Here is a 14,310-nt window from a genome sequence, read left to right on the forward strand (position 1 = left end):
CAGCAGCATTTTTTTGATGATGAAGACAGAACAGTTCCAAGTACACCAACTCTTGTGGTGCCACATCGCACTGATGGATTTGCTGAAGCAATTCAGTAAGTTAATGAAATAGAAACATATTTTGTCACTAACCAAATACTGTTTCCCTGTTAATTTATCATTTGATCAACTCATTTGTTGAGCCCTTCTCTGCTGTGTACTAATAAGCACTTGGGATAGGAGGGTTGAGGATGTAGTGTTGGGGAAAATTATACAGAGGTGAATGAAATATAATTGCTTATATCGAGAATTTTTAATTAAAAAACAATATAACAATGATTAAGACTGTGATCACTGAAGTCAGAATGCCTGTGTTTGAAACATAGCTCCACTGCTTACTAGCAGCAAGTTCCTTAGGTTCTCTGATCCTGAGTATACTCATTTAAAAAGTGGAAATAATAATACAGTAGTTCCTACTTTATAAGTTGTGAGAATTAAATGAATTAATTTGTGTTAACATGTTTAAGGTATTACCTGACACATAATATATGCTATATAGGTGTTGATCAAGGTGTTGCTAATTATAGTGATTGTAATGGATAATATTGTGAAATCTAAGCATGTGAACAACAAACTATAACTTCAACAATCTAGAAGACTAAAGGCATAAGCAGTAAGCTCTGTTAATAGAAATGAGGAAGTAATTTATTCCAACAATTAGGGGGAAAGAATCTGAGAAAACTTAATGGAGAGGACATTGAACTGAGTCTTGGAAAAGAATAACTAACATTTATTGAGCATTTTTATGCATCAGCTTATTTTATCCTCATAATTATGAGAGTAGACACTGTTTTCATTGCCATTTTACAGATGAGGATCCTGAAGCACAGAGATGTTAACTAATTTGTCAGAGGACAGACTGCCAGGAAGTAGCAGTTTTTTGGTTTCAAACCAGTTAGTCTGGCTCTAGAATTTATGTTAACTGTTATGCTATACCACTCCTCTTGAAAAATTAAAAGGCTTTCCACATGGAAGTATATATGTTTAATTGTGGCTGAACTGTTATTTATATAGCAAGATGTACTTGAAGATCAGAATTAAAAAGTTTCCACAAACTTGGGAAAAGGTTAATTGTTCCGTACCTATGGTAACATGGCAGTCAGAACCAGTTTTAAATGCACTCAGTTAACTACAGTATATCTCAGCTAAAACGCTTTTGCAAGCCAACCAATCAGTGTGAGCTCCTCCTTTCCGAAAGTCAGCAATCAGGAAGAGACTTCAATAAACATGCTTCCGAGTATCAGCCAATCAACAGCATTTTCACCCAAATAAACGTGCTTCTACAGATGCCAAACTCTAAAGCCTTTAATAGTCACCAGTCCCTCAACCCCATGTTCCCTAAAAATCCTGTGTAAGAATAACAGTCCTCTTGGAGAGAATGTGCCTGACCGACAGAGATTTCTCCTATTATAAAAAGCAATAAATTCAGCTTCGCCTTTTTTATTTCAGATATTGAGGTATAATCTGATTAACTAACAAAGATAAGACTGAAAAAGTAGGATGAGGCCTTGTCAACAGGCAGCCTTAAGTGCCTTGGAGCTACTCAAGATTTTGGTCCAGATAGGAAGCTTGAGGGCTAGCTCAGGAGAGTTCAAGGTTCTTCCATGGGAGGATAACTGTGTGGAGACAAGTTTAACAATCCACCTGAAAGAGAAGGGCCTTAACTAAAGCAATAATGTTAGGAAAGAAAATAGATTCAAGAGGTATTATAGAAGTATAATCCTTAAGTATTAATAACTGGCTACCTAAGAAAGATAGGGTACAGAGTGGGCAAAGGAAGAAATAATTCTGAGTTTTTTGTTCTGGATTGTGGCCAGAAAAATAAATGACAATGTTGTTAGGATAAGGGGGAAACCAAATTTTTAGCTGTCTAATTTTAGAGAATTTTTCTAAATCTTGGGAGCCAGCTAGTGAACTCTTCTTAATAGGCCAGACAGGTGACTTGATTTTTTGATGACTCAATAGTGAAAACTAAGATAAAACTTTGTCTCATGACTTCGTTCTAACTCTTTTTATGTTTCTTGTTGAGTTTGTGTTGTTTTCAATATATATATGTGGCAATATGTAACAGATTCAAGAAATGTGAGGCATAGTTCAGGAGAGCTAAAAGATATTTATATATAAATCACAGGTTATTCGTATATTACTAAATTCATTAATAGCTGATATTTTGAGTATTTTATAAGTAAAATACCCTTTATTGACTTTATTTTCAATCTACATCCTTTCCAATTTGTTGATGCTCATTCTTCCTTCTTCCTGTAGTCTTTCCACCTTTGTGGTTTAAACAAGGTAACTTTGTAAGTTTCATCTTAAACTAATTTTTTTCCATTTAGTTCCCCACAGGTTGCTGGTGTTCCTAGATTCCGGTTTGGGCCACCTGAAGATATGCCACAGACAAGTTCTAGTCATTCTGATCTTGGCCAGCTTGCTTCTCAAGGAGGTAAATAGCTAAACAAACCCTTAGATTTCCTGGATTTGTATGTATTCAGTAATAAGCTATTGCGATTTTAAATTTTAAGAAAAGAGCAAATATAAATATTTTAAAAGTTGATATTTAAATAATCCCTTTGCTAATTTATACAGAAAGCTATAATATACTTATTAAGCATTGCCTTACGTATAAATCTTATCTTCCCAACAAAGTTATCATTTCTTTGAGCATAAGGACTGGTTTTTAGTTTTGTATCTCTTCTGGCTCCTAGTATAGTATCATACATGAAGTAAGTATTCAGAAATATATAATGAAGCAGTAAACATACATAGGTATTACCTGTTTACGGTTTGACACTTGTAACATTCCTGGGTGAAAGTATAAGATTAGTTATATTTTTTCTATTAAAACTACTTAACAAAAAAATATTCAAAATATATGGAATAAAATGACCCCTAAATTAAGTAATAGAAGTAGTTGGTTTTCTGCATATGAATTATGCTGTTTGTGGAATTTTTTACCTTTTAATCTTCAGTTGGGATTCATATAGCCCACTTTATTTCTAGGAAGCTGTCTGGCATTTTGTAAGTAAATATAAAATGCATACTACTTTAATAGTAAGCCCAAAAGATTAATCTGCAGCCCTCTTAAAACTTATTTAATGTGACACCTGGTTGTTTAGGATGTTAGTTCTAACACTACAGGCCTCTCTACTGATAAGAAATTAGAAATTGACTTTATACATTTGAAGTGTTATGTGACTTTGTATGTTAGGACAATTTCCTAGACTTGGGAGTCAGATCTAGGCTTAAATCAGAATGCTACCACTTACTAACTTTGTAACCTTGGGAAGAGGTAATTAACCTCCTTGAACTTAAGTTTCATTAGCAAAAGGGGGATAATAAATACCTTGCAGTTTTGGTGAGGAATAGGTACTAATATAGTACTTTGATCATAGTTGGATACTCAGTGAAGTTACCTTGTACGAAACCATTAAGAGAATTTTAGCTAATTTTTTAAAGGTACTTTAATTAGTGTGAAGGAATTTAAAGGGTATGTTTAAATTGTATTTAAAATTTGAGAGATTGATTTTTGCTTGATGGAATAATTAAATTGCAGGCTTCAGCAAAATTGTGTGTCTCCACTAATTAATGTTTTTCTTTCAGATACCTGACATATTGACAATTTTATGTTCTTTCAGTCATTCATTAATATTCAGAATTGTCTTTAGGTTTAGGAATGTATGAAACACCCCTCTTCCTTGCGCATGAAGAAGAGTCAGGTGGCCGAAGTGTTCCCACTACTCCTCTACAAGTAGCAGCCCCAGGTAGGTGTCGAAGGCAGATTAGCAAATTTCGTGTCTTAATTATGAAAGTAAAATGGAAACCTATAAAATATCTTCTGGCTAAAAATGTTATAATCCACAAAGTTAGTTTTAATTTTTTTATTGTTTTTTCCTTTTAAAGTGACTGTATTTACTGAGAGTACCACCTCTGATGCTTCAGAGCATGCCTCTCAGTCTGTTCCAATGGTGACAACATCCACTGGCACTTTGTCTACAACAAATGAAACAGCAACAGGTGATGATGGAGATGAAGTATTTGTGGAGGCAGAATCCGAAGGGTAATTTATTTTACAATTTTTGCCTGCTTTAAACTCATTGGATTTTATATTTGTTTTCCTTTAGCTGGGAAAAATCTGTTGAGCTCACTTTCAATAGCATCCCACCAAAAAATAATAAGCCAAACCATATGCTTTGAAAGACTATTTTGCATATAATAATATATTTTAGAACTTGAAGATTAGTATAGAAGATAAATAATTTTTAAAACTACTATCTCCATGAAAATTGTATGATACATTCTAGATCAGAGTATTTCTTTAAAAGTATTGGTACCTTTCCATTAACATAGCTGCTTGAACTTTTCCCTAAGAAAGAAGCCTCTCTGTGAAAATTAGGAATATTAGGAAATGACTCACTTTCCATTTAGCAGTGGGCTCTCAAGGGATCCTCATTCTTTATTTGTGTGCATTTAGACTTTGATGCCTGAAATACTGGCTTCATAAAAATTAGATTTTTCTAGTAGTTTTCAAGACATGACTACATTTTTTAACACATCAGTTATAAAGTTTAGCAAAAGTATTTTGTGACAAGTCCTCTGGACTTTTTAATAAGTCAAAGGAAATGGTGTAATTTAATGGAAAGAGCCATTGGACAGTGATCTTACAGAAATTTAACTTTCAAGATGGAACCTAATTCTTTATAAGATGAAAAAATTAGACCACCTCATGATCAGAAGCCAGAAGTAGAACCCAGATTTCCCAGGTAGAACTCAAGAACTTTATTTTACTTAGCAACATTTTCTTACAGGAATTATAGGCCAACTCTAGTATATAAGGAAAAAAGCAGGTCTATTGTTACTCTTTAACACAGTGCTGCTTAATGGGAGAAGTGAAAGACCCTGTTGAGAATATTAGCTGCCATTAATTTCATACCATGTATGCAGATCACTTTATATATGTCATATCTAACTCTCATACACTATCACTGCAAAGTATCATCTCCATTATACAAGTGAAAAACCTCAGGCTCACAGCATGTTAAAATAACTTGCTTAGGCTATACTATTGGCAACCAGCTCAGACTGGATTTGAAACCCTGACTCTGGCCCCAGGCTCTTTACATTTCACCAGCACTTCTCAACTTCAGCCTATAGTCCTGAGAGATACTGCTCAGGTAAATTATTACTAAGAACCACTGAAGTTTGCGAATGAATAAAAAACCTGGAGCAGATTCATGTTATTCTCATACTATCTCCCTCACTTGCTTCTGGAGTGGAAGAAGGCTGGAGTTGTAACCATTGAGCCACGAGTTTCACATACCCAAAGCCTGTCTCAACTGGGCTAGAAGCCCATGGGGAGTTACTGGTATACTATTAGTAGTGTGACTAATTTGAATTATTGTAATACTCTGTTCTCCTAAAAAGTTTTGGAATTTATGACAATCTGGACAGTATATTTCCTGTGAATGTCAAGAATGTGGAATCCTTGTCAAAAGGAAAGAGGGAAACAAAAAAAGAGGAAAAACAAAAACTCAGATTGGAACATGTCCTGGTGAGAAAAGGAATGAGGAAAAAATAACTTGACCTCTTTTCTTCCGTGCCCCTTTAAAAAATATGTATGGTTACCAATATCAGAGTCTGCAATTTTTAGTTTAAGGGGCGTTTTGGATGATTTAAGTGATAAACGAGATCAAAAAGAGTTTGGAAATAATTTAGGATACATTCTAGAATCAGTTTTGTATTTTCTAATCAATTTTTGTTTTCCTTAGTATTAGTTCAGAAGCAGGCCTAGAAATTGACAGCCAGCAGGAAGAAGAGCCTGTTCAGGTATCTGACGAGTCAGATCTCCCTTCGACCAGCCAGGATCCTCCTTCCAGCTCCTCTGTAGGTAAGTTCCTGCTCTTGACTACAGTAAAAATTTGATACATCAAATTTGTTTGCGAAAACATTTGTTATATTAGTAACAAATCCATGTCCTTTTTTTTCTGTACTTTAAAGTGCTTTATTTAGAAGGGAAACTTTGCAATTAAAGGGAACTTGGTTTATACTGAAGTCACTATTCTAAGAATATTCTGATGGTGATACCAGAAATACGGATATGGTAGATCCATCCCAAAAGAATAGTTCTTAATGTTTCATCTAGACAAGTGGTTCTCAACATACTGTTCAGTAGAGTTCTTGGGTCTCTTAGAGGTACTACCGGGGTTGGAGGGGATGAGCATATGGGGAGGGAAGCTAAGGAGGGGTAAGTACGCCAGGCGTCTTGCCTCTGTTTGAACCCAGAGCAGCTCTATTTTTGGTTGTTCAACATACTGGGGTCCTGCATGAGGTTTGATGTGGAGGGCTGAAGGGTAGAAGCTCTGTTGCTTCAAAAAAATGTTTGCAGTTTACTGAGGTAACCAGTTTCAGAGTTTGGCTTTTCAAATTTGAAGTTAATTTTTCTTAAAAAGATATTATATATGTTTCCTGTAATAAAAGTTATTCTTTTATATAATAACAGCTAGCATTTTTTGAGCACTTTCTGTGTATCAGGCAATATTCTAAGCCCTTTACGTATATTTACTCTTTTGATTCTCACAACTCAGTGTGGTAGATACTCATCCCTATTTTATAGATGTTGAGACTGAGGTGCAGAAAGGGAGAATAACATCTTCAAGGTCAAATAACTAGTAAATAATGGACAAGCCAAGATGCAAAATGAAGTTTGGCTCCAGAGACTCTACTCTTAAACAATATACCATACTAGCTTATCTATCTCAAAATTTTTAGGCAGGAAATTACCTTTATTATTGAGGAAATACAGTACTCAGTTATTCACTCTGATTATTTTCATTTTAAATTGTTTACAGTAATGATTCTCAAACTCTACCATGGAACCTTCAGATGAAAAGTTGGCGGTGGGAGAAGATAGATCAAATAGATCATTGTAATTGCCTTGGCTTTCATGGGTGTAGGAGGCTATTGGAGGGTTTCAAGCAGAGTAATGACATGATCTGACTTAAAGGCTTAACAGTATGGTTTGGCTGCTGTGTAAAGAAGAGATGAAAAATAAGTAATGGACAGAAACAAGGAAAAGGTTTAGAGGCTATTACGGTAACTCAAGGTAAAGATGGTGATGGCTTAGGCAGATGGTAGAGTTAAGATTGTGACAAGTGGTCAGATTTGGAATGTATATTTAAATTTGAGCCTGTAGGATTTGCTAATGATTAGATTTGGAGTGTCCAAAACAAAAGTATCAGATATGATTCATGTTCTGTTGTATTGGGCTATTTGCTAAGGGACCTGATAATTTGTTTTACATTGTATTTCCCAGCACCTAGCACCATGTCTGATACATGAGTAGTCACCGTGTAAATATTTATTAAATTGGTTGAGTGAATGAATGAAAAAAGTGAGGCACTTTTTTTTTCAAATAAGGATTTTTTTTCCACCATTTACCCTCTTTCGGTTTGTTAAATGTGTTCTCATTGTTAAAAAAAAAACAATATTGAATGTAAATGGACATGTCTACATGTTATTGATACATTCATTTAGTAATTAGTTTGTGTCATTATAAGCGCTTCTTGTTTTAACTTGCTTTTCTTGTATCTTAATGTTTTTCTTAGATACTAGCAGTAGTCAACCAAAGCCTTTCAGACGAGTAAGACTTCAGACAACATTGAGACAAGGTGTCCGTGGTCGTCAGTTTAACAGACAGAGAGGTAAATTTCTAATGTACTGATTACATAATAGAATGTGGGATAGTAATAAATGAAACATGTTTTCTAATCCTTAAGCTTCCCATTTAATTTTTCAAATATTCCAAGGATTGATTAAATAATTATATGTGGAACATGTGATATTTACTAATTTGTAAGCTTCTTGTAGACAGATTTATATACCATAGGTATATAATAAATATGTATTTATAGTTTATATATTGATTTCTTAAATCCAAATTAAGATTTGGAAAATCTAAAGTGTTATAGTGCTATATTCATTTGTTATATCTCTACCTATTGTCATTGTATTGTTAAATATTTTTTATACAACAGAATGAAATTTATGACTTTGTTTTAGTTAGTAAAAAGAATTTAAAATTTTAACAATCTGATTGTTGTAATGATTTCCATTAAGAATGTGGAATATCTGTTTCATATCCACAGTGCCTAGATATTTCACATTGAAAATAATCTCTCAAAGAACTTACTAGAGTAAGTGAATAACCTAGTTTTTGAGCTGTCTTAAAGACGCATTCAATTTTATTCTATTTTTTTCTCTTACAGGTGTGAGCCATGCAATGGGAGGTAGAGGAGGAATAAATAGAGGAAATATTAATTAAATGCTCTATAAAATAACTGAATAAGATTGTCGTCTGTTTTAGTGTAATGATTGTCGCATTTACAAACATTTTTATATTTAAATTGGTATGCTTATCTCAACATTCTTACTGAATAAGATTGTCATCTGTTTTAGTGTAATGATTGTCGCATTTACAAACATTTTTATATTTAAATTGGTATGCTTATCTCAACATTCTTTATTAATAAAATGTATTTCAGTGTCAAAGTTTATTTTCTTCATTTTAATTAGTTGACTCTTCCTTTGCCCATCAGTTTAAGGACAGTTGTACCAGACTTTGGATAGGGTCTGCCCAGACCGAGTAGTAATCGCTCGTGCTGTTCTGCTAGGCACATCGATGTCATAGTATTGATCTAAATGGAAGAGAAATCATTTTTTTAATTAAAAGGAAAATAGAACACTCGAAACTCAAAAATAATTTGTGTTGATTATTATGCTCAAAGATACTGTTTAATATCAGATTTTAATATCAGAAATGTTTTTATTAATTAATTTGAACTGAAAAAAAAAAAACAATTGCTTTGAACTTTCTACCTTGCAGCTTTTTTGACCTTTCAACACCTTCCAGTAAAATTTGGTTCAACTGTCCTTTTTGAAGTAAGCATTGAAAAAATAACTGAATTAGTCTGAAAAATAATTCACTTGAGTTTATCCTTTTTTAACAGTACATTCTGATGCCATTCATATTATGGAATCACAGGAAGAATAACTTAGATTGCTGGACTTTTGAAAAAAAAATGTCTGGATAATACAATTTAATTAATAAAATTAATTTCTCAGGAACTTCTTTCTGATCTCATAGACTGTGTATTGATGCAAATCAATAAAATTTTGTGGCGTACAAGGTATCTATTAAATGCCACAGATGATAGAAGTAAAATACTGTTTTCAGTAGCAGTTTTACTCAAGTAGTTGGATGTTTTATTATAATTTCATGAAGGTTAGAGCAGAATCAAATGGCAAGACCATTCAGTTTAATTGAAATTCAAGCAAAAACCTAAAAAAACCTTTCTTTTTCACAGCAATTAGAAAAATATATAGTTTAAATTCTCACTTTCGGTCACCATTGCACAGTTGGTGTTTTTGCTGCGATTATATTCAGATTTTCACAAGTGATATCACCTCCTCAAGAAGCTATCAAAGTTACACTGTGATGACTTACCCTTAGAAAAGGCATAATAGTCGTAGCCGTCAGGTTTTCTGATATTGGGTAATGATATAGCTGAGGTAACCATAGTTGGAAATCCTCTCCACAGTGTGCTCACTTTAACTTCATTATGAAGGAAACCTGCAGATGACATTTTTAATAAAAGGTATCAAAAGGCAATATAGTATCTTGGAAAGAGCCAGACAGACCTGGGTTTTAATCTCAGTTTATTCACTTAGTAGCTGTTCCTTGGGTAAGTTATTTAACTTCAGTGCTTCAGTTTTTGCCCTCTGATACAGCACTGAGAGCTACCTTTTAGAACTGTTGAGGGCTACAGATTTGTATATAATGTTCTTGGTAAGAAGTGCTTGATAAATAGTATTTGTTACAATTAACAAACCTGAATAAACTGCTTTCCTTACCCACAAAGAAAAAGTATTGCTCTGTTTATTTAGTAAGGCAACTTGATGTGTTTTGCATAAATAATCTTAAATTATTAGGGCTATTTGGTCAGTATTTATATTTAATAAGCCTTACTCTATAAGAAACTATATTACATATACTTTATGTTTAAGAATTTTTAACACAATAAAAATCTTACCTTTGTCTTGATAAGGAACTCTGACTGGTGAATAGTGAATTCTGATGGTGTGTATTTGAGAAGGTCCTATAGCCCGCTCAAAGCGACGTCTCCTAACCTGTGTCGTTTCTCCGTACACTGGATAATTTATAGCAGGCCTTCTTCCAGGGCACTTACTGACAGGTTCCTGTTTATAAGTGTACTGCTGAATGCTGCCCCCTGTTATGTGTGAGAAAGTCACATAGAATATGAAAATTGATTTTAACCCTCTCAAATAGAAAAGAACTTTTACAAAGTGGAAAAAAATGATCAATATTTTCTTGTTTTTCATAAAATATGTCTAGATATTAATAATGGCTATTAATCAAGGGTATTAAAAATAATTACCCTGAAATACTTGCCGAATGCATAAATGCAACAAATTGCAGTTATATATTTAACTTTAATTGAAGGTAAACGATGACATTCCATCAGTGACCTGAAAACTCAGATGAACATGTCAAGAGATCTAAATACTTATTCCAACCTTCAATTTTGATTTTTTCATTGAAAATATTTGATTCCAGCCATTAAAGATATCTTTTGACAGTAAACCCAGTAATACATGAAAAAATTAAATAAAAATCAATTCTTTAAAAGTTTTGTAATTTAGTCAATTATGTAACACATACCTCTCTTGAAAAAATACACAGATTCAGGCCTGTTCTTGTATTTAGCTATTGAAAGAGCTGCCACTATTTTCCCATTTAGTCCTCCAAATCCTTTCACAATTTGCTTGGGATACCCTGCATCTTTTACATCATTGGTGAAACGCCAGTACTGAGAATCCTGATCATTTAAAAGAGAAAATGATGTTAACAGCTTTGAAAAAGGTTAGTAACTCATTTTTAGATTTAAGTGTAGGAAGAAAGTGTTAACGTTATTTAAATGTTGTAATATGTTGACCATTAATGTTATCAAATTAAGTATTTATGATTAAATTTTGATTATAGAGTAATTCATTAAAATGTGAAAACACTTCTGAATTGGAAGGTAAAGTGATTTATGTTGTCGTAATAAACAATGCAACTACTGTTTGCTGACTTCTCTCATAAAGATATTTTTGTTACCTTAAAGAAGAAAGTTTTTCCTTCACAGTTGCATCTAGTAAAAACAGTATCAATGGGGGAAGGAATACCCCAAACTTCAGTAATTCTGCGAGCTGGAGGTGGGGGACTGAATGGACTCAGCATCCAGAAATAATGACCTAAAATTTAAAGAGAGACATCAACCTATAAGCTGGATATTAAACCAATTCCAAAAGAAACCAAAATGAAAAAATTTTAAATGGTTATTATAAAGAAAAACGGATTATATTATGCATTGTATGACTGGAAGTTTAGGCAGTTACAAAAGGTAGTATTTGAACATTTCTGAGAGTAGGTATTTCTCAAGTCCAGAGAAATCTATCTAGCATAACCTTTGAGATATCTTAGTTTTCCAGTTTTTATCTAGAAAGAGCCTTTTGGCTTTTTCTTTTAGAATTAAGGAGTTACAACTTAATGACTACGAAAATCTCTTCAGAGTATTTACTGTGTGAGCATTTTTTCAGATGTAATCTAAATATATTTTAAGAAGACTGGACTAGTAGAAAATTAACATGAAATAACGGCTTTTCTCCTGTTACTCTCCCACAGAGAATGTAACACTCTTGAACACATCACAACTTAGGTAATACTTTCAAATAAAATAAAACAGGGAATACAAATTCTTATATCATTTCATTTGATATGAAATTAAAATTTGAACTACCTTTTAAATCCTAACAGTAGGAGAAAAACCTCTGTAGTATCAATTTAGGGTCTTTGGTTACTTTAATTTGTCTAATTTGCTAATCCAATATTTCGGTTATTACTCTCAGGTTGTCATTGTGTGAGGTCAATTTATCAATCAGGTCCCCCTCCAGAAAGCTCGGCCCAAACTCTTCCATGGCTTTGGTTCTCATAAATGCCAAAACAAAATGGTGGGAAGAAAGAGAAATGTATACATCACCTCGGAATGCAACTAATGTCCCATTGCGCAAAGTAGTCAGTCCATCTACTGGCTTGCCGTTGCATAAATTGGTCTCGTCTGACAAATTAACAATAAAACAAAGATAGAGCTGAATGAGAAAAGTATGTTCTTTTCAAGTCCTCCCACAGGGTTCCACTTCCTGTTTACCCTGTTCTAAAATCTTGAAGGGCACAGTTTGAGATGTTTGCATTTCAGAGGTGAAAGAAGTGATATACTTCATAATTCCCTTGTACTTAAAGGTGATACTATTCAAAAATATATATAAAATAAATTATTATGAATTGAAATGGGCCAGGTTACCTTGATCTTCAGGTAAATGACATTTATTGGATGTATGAACTCAATGTGCAATTCCATTTTTCAGTTCTGATTGCCCTTTGGGTTGGTTTCGAGAAGAATACTACAAATTTTTTTGATAGTACCATCTCTGCTTCTTGCAGACACAGATACACTAAATTCCTAGCCCTAGATTATTACTCAGTTTCCTAAAGACTGAATAAGCTTACTATGATTGTTCTTCTTCTGACCTACAGGGGAACTGTAAAACTTCACAAGTTAATAAGGTCTGGGTTCTAGGTAATATGTCTTAGTAGAGTGATCCAAAATCAGGGCATTCTGGTTAAGATAGATGTAAATTAACATTACTAGTTTTAAAAATGAAAGTGATTCTTATTACCTGAAAGCATAGGGTTGATGACAATGCCTTGATTGGGTCCTCTCACTGAGTAATCAATGCCCGGAATAACTATAGGAACTAACACCGGGGGCCTGGGTATCAGGTGAAGTTTTTCTCCTTCAGCACCATCTGCATCTTCATTCTCTGGATATACTTCAACTATTTCTGAGTTTGGAGCTTGGTTAGGGCTGGTGGCGGTTTGGAGCCTGCTTTCTGCTAAAGATGTGGGGTTCAATTCAGGCATTGTTGTAGTCATCTTTGGAGGAGTTGGCGTTGTCTTTGGTTTTCTCACTCTAGCTGTTGGTCTCGGTTTTTTGGTAGAAGTGGGCTTTTTGGGTGCTTTAGTTGGCTTTTGGGGTTTAGGAGTTGTCGCTTTAGAATTAGTAGTTGTATCTTTTGGTTTAGCTGTTTCTTCGGGTTTTTTCATAGTCTCAGTTGTAGTAGTTGTCTTTTTTGTTGCAGTAGTTACTTTGGGTGCAAGAGTTGTTGCTTTAAGAGTAGTAATTTTGATTGATGCGGTATCTTGAGTTGTGGTAGATGTTAGCTGTGTGGTTGTACTTGTTTTGGATTCAGTTGTTTCTTCTCTTGTAGTTTCTGTCTCTTTTGTTGTAATCTTAGGTACAGCTGTTGTAATTTCGGGCACAGTATGTATGTCTTTTTCTGGTGTCTTGTCTTGAGCTGTTGTAGTCATTTTGGGTTTGGTCACTTCAGGAGTCTTAGTTGTAGGTACAGCAGGATTCTTGGGACTGTTTTCAGGAGGCTTTGGTGTCGGTCCTGCGGAGAACTCAGGAGTTGATTCAGGAGGGATCTCGGGGGTAGTGGGAGGCTCCATGGTGGTAGTTGAAGTAGAAGCCTCTGAGGTGGTTGGAGCAGGTGTCTCAGGAGTAGTTGGAGCAGGCTCCTTGGGGGTGGTAGGAGCCAGTGCCTTGGGAGTGGTGGGTGCAGGTTCCTTGGGGGTGGTGGGTATGGGCTTCTTGGGGGTATCTGGAACAGGATCCTTGGGGGTGGTAGGTATGGGCTCCTTGGGGGTGGTAGGTGCAGGCTCTTTGGGGGTGGTAGGAGCAGGTTCCTTGGGGGTGGTAAATGCAGGGTCCTTGGGGATGGTAGGAGCAGGTTCCTTGGGGATGGTAGGTGCAGGCTCCTTGGGGGTAGTAGGTGAGGGTTCCTTGGTGGTGGTAGGTACAGGGTCTTTAGGGGTGATGGATATAGGCTTCTTGGGGGTAGTAGGTGTGGGCTCCTTGATGGTGGTGGGTGCAGGCTCCTTGGGGGTGGTGGGAGCTGGTTCCTTGGGAGTGACGGGTGTAGACTCCTTGGGAGTGGGAGGTTCAGGGTCCTTGGTAGTGGGTACAGGCTTCTTGGGGGTGGTGGGTGCAGACTCCTTGGGGGTGGTGGGAGGTTGTTCCTTGGCGGTGGTAGGTGCAGGCTCCTTGGTGGTAGTGGGAGGTTGCTCCTTGGGGGTGGTGGGTGCAGGCTCCTTGG

General features: G+C 35.1%; 2 protein-coding genes across 2 annotated transcripts in view; one reads left to right on the forward strand and one right to left on the reverse strand.

The window, feature by feature from the left end:
- TPR (translocated promoter region, nuclear basket protein) overlaps positions 1-8,462 on the forward strand; it is a 63,837-nt gene extending 55,375 nt beyond the window's left edge. The window contains exons 47-53 of the mRNA XM_012647834.1: positions 4-95; positions 2,376-2,482; positions 3,705-3,800; positions 3,940-4,096; positions 5,805-5,923; positions 7,641-7,736; positions 8,301-8,462. Coding sequence (XP_012503288.1) covers positions 4-95; positions 2,376-2,482; positions 3,705-3,800; positions 3,940-4,096; positions 5,805-5,923; positions 7,641-7,736; positions 8,301-8,356 — 723 coding nt within the window. The 3' untranslated portion in view covers positions 8,357-8,462. The remainder of the gene's footprint in view (positions 1-3; positions 96-2,375; positions 2,483-3,704; positions 3,801-3,939; positions 4,097-5,804; positions 5,924-7,640; positions 7,737-8,300) is intronic.
- A 76-nt stretch (positions 8,463-8,538) lies between these two features.
- Positions 8,539-14,310, reverse strand: part of PRG4 (proteoglycan 4) — a 15,811-nt gene continuing 10,039 nt past the window's right edge. The window contains exons 6-12 of the mRNA XM_012647835.1: positions 12,832-14,301; positions 12,135-12,212; positions 11,213-11,349; positions 10,775-10,931; positions 10,125-10,322; positions 9,539-9,664; positions 8,539-8,729 (exon numbers count right to left, since the gene is read on the reverse strand). Coding sequence (XP_012503289.1) covers positions 8,632-8,729; positions 9,539-9,664; positions 10,125-10,322; positions 10,775-10,931; positions 11,213-11,349; positions 12,135-12,212; positions 12,832-14,301 — 2,264 coding nt within the window. The 3' untranslated portion in view covers positions 8,539-8,631. The remainder of the gene's footprint in view (positions 8,730-9,538; positions 9,665-10,124; positions 10,323-10,774; positions 10,932-11,212; positions 11,350-12,134; positions 12,213-12,831; positions 14,302-14,310) is intronic.

This window comes from Propithecus coquereli, unplaced genomic scaffold (assembly GCF_000956105.1).
Source record: "Propithecus coquereli isolate 6110/MARCELLA unplaced genomic scaffold, Pcoq_1.0 Scaffold270, whole genome shotgun sequence".
Lineage (NCBI taxonomy): Eukaryota > Metazoa > Chordata > Mammalia > Primates > Indriidae > Propithecus > Propithecus coquereli.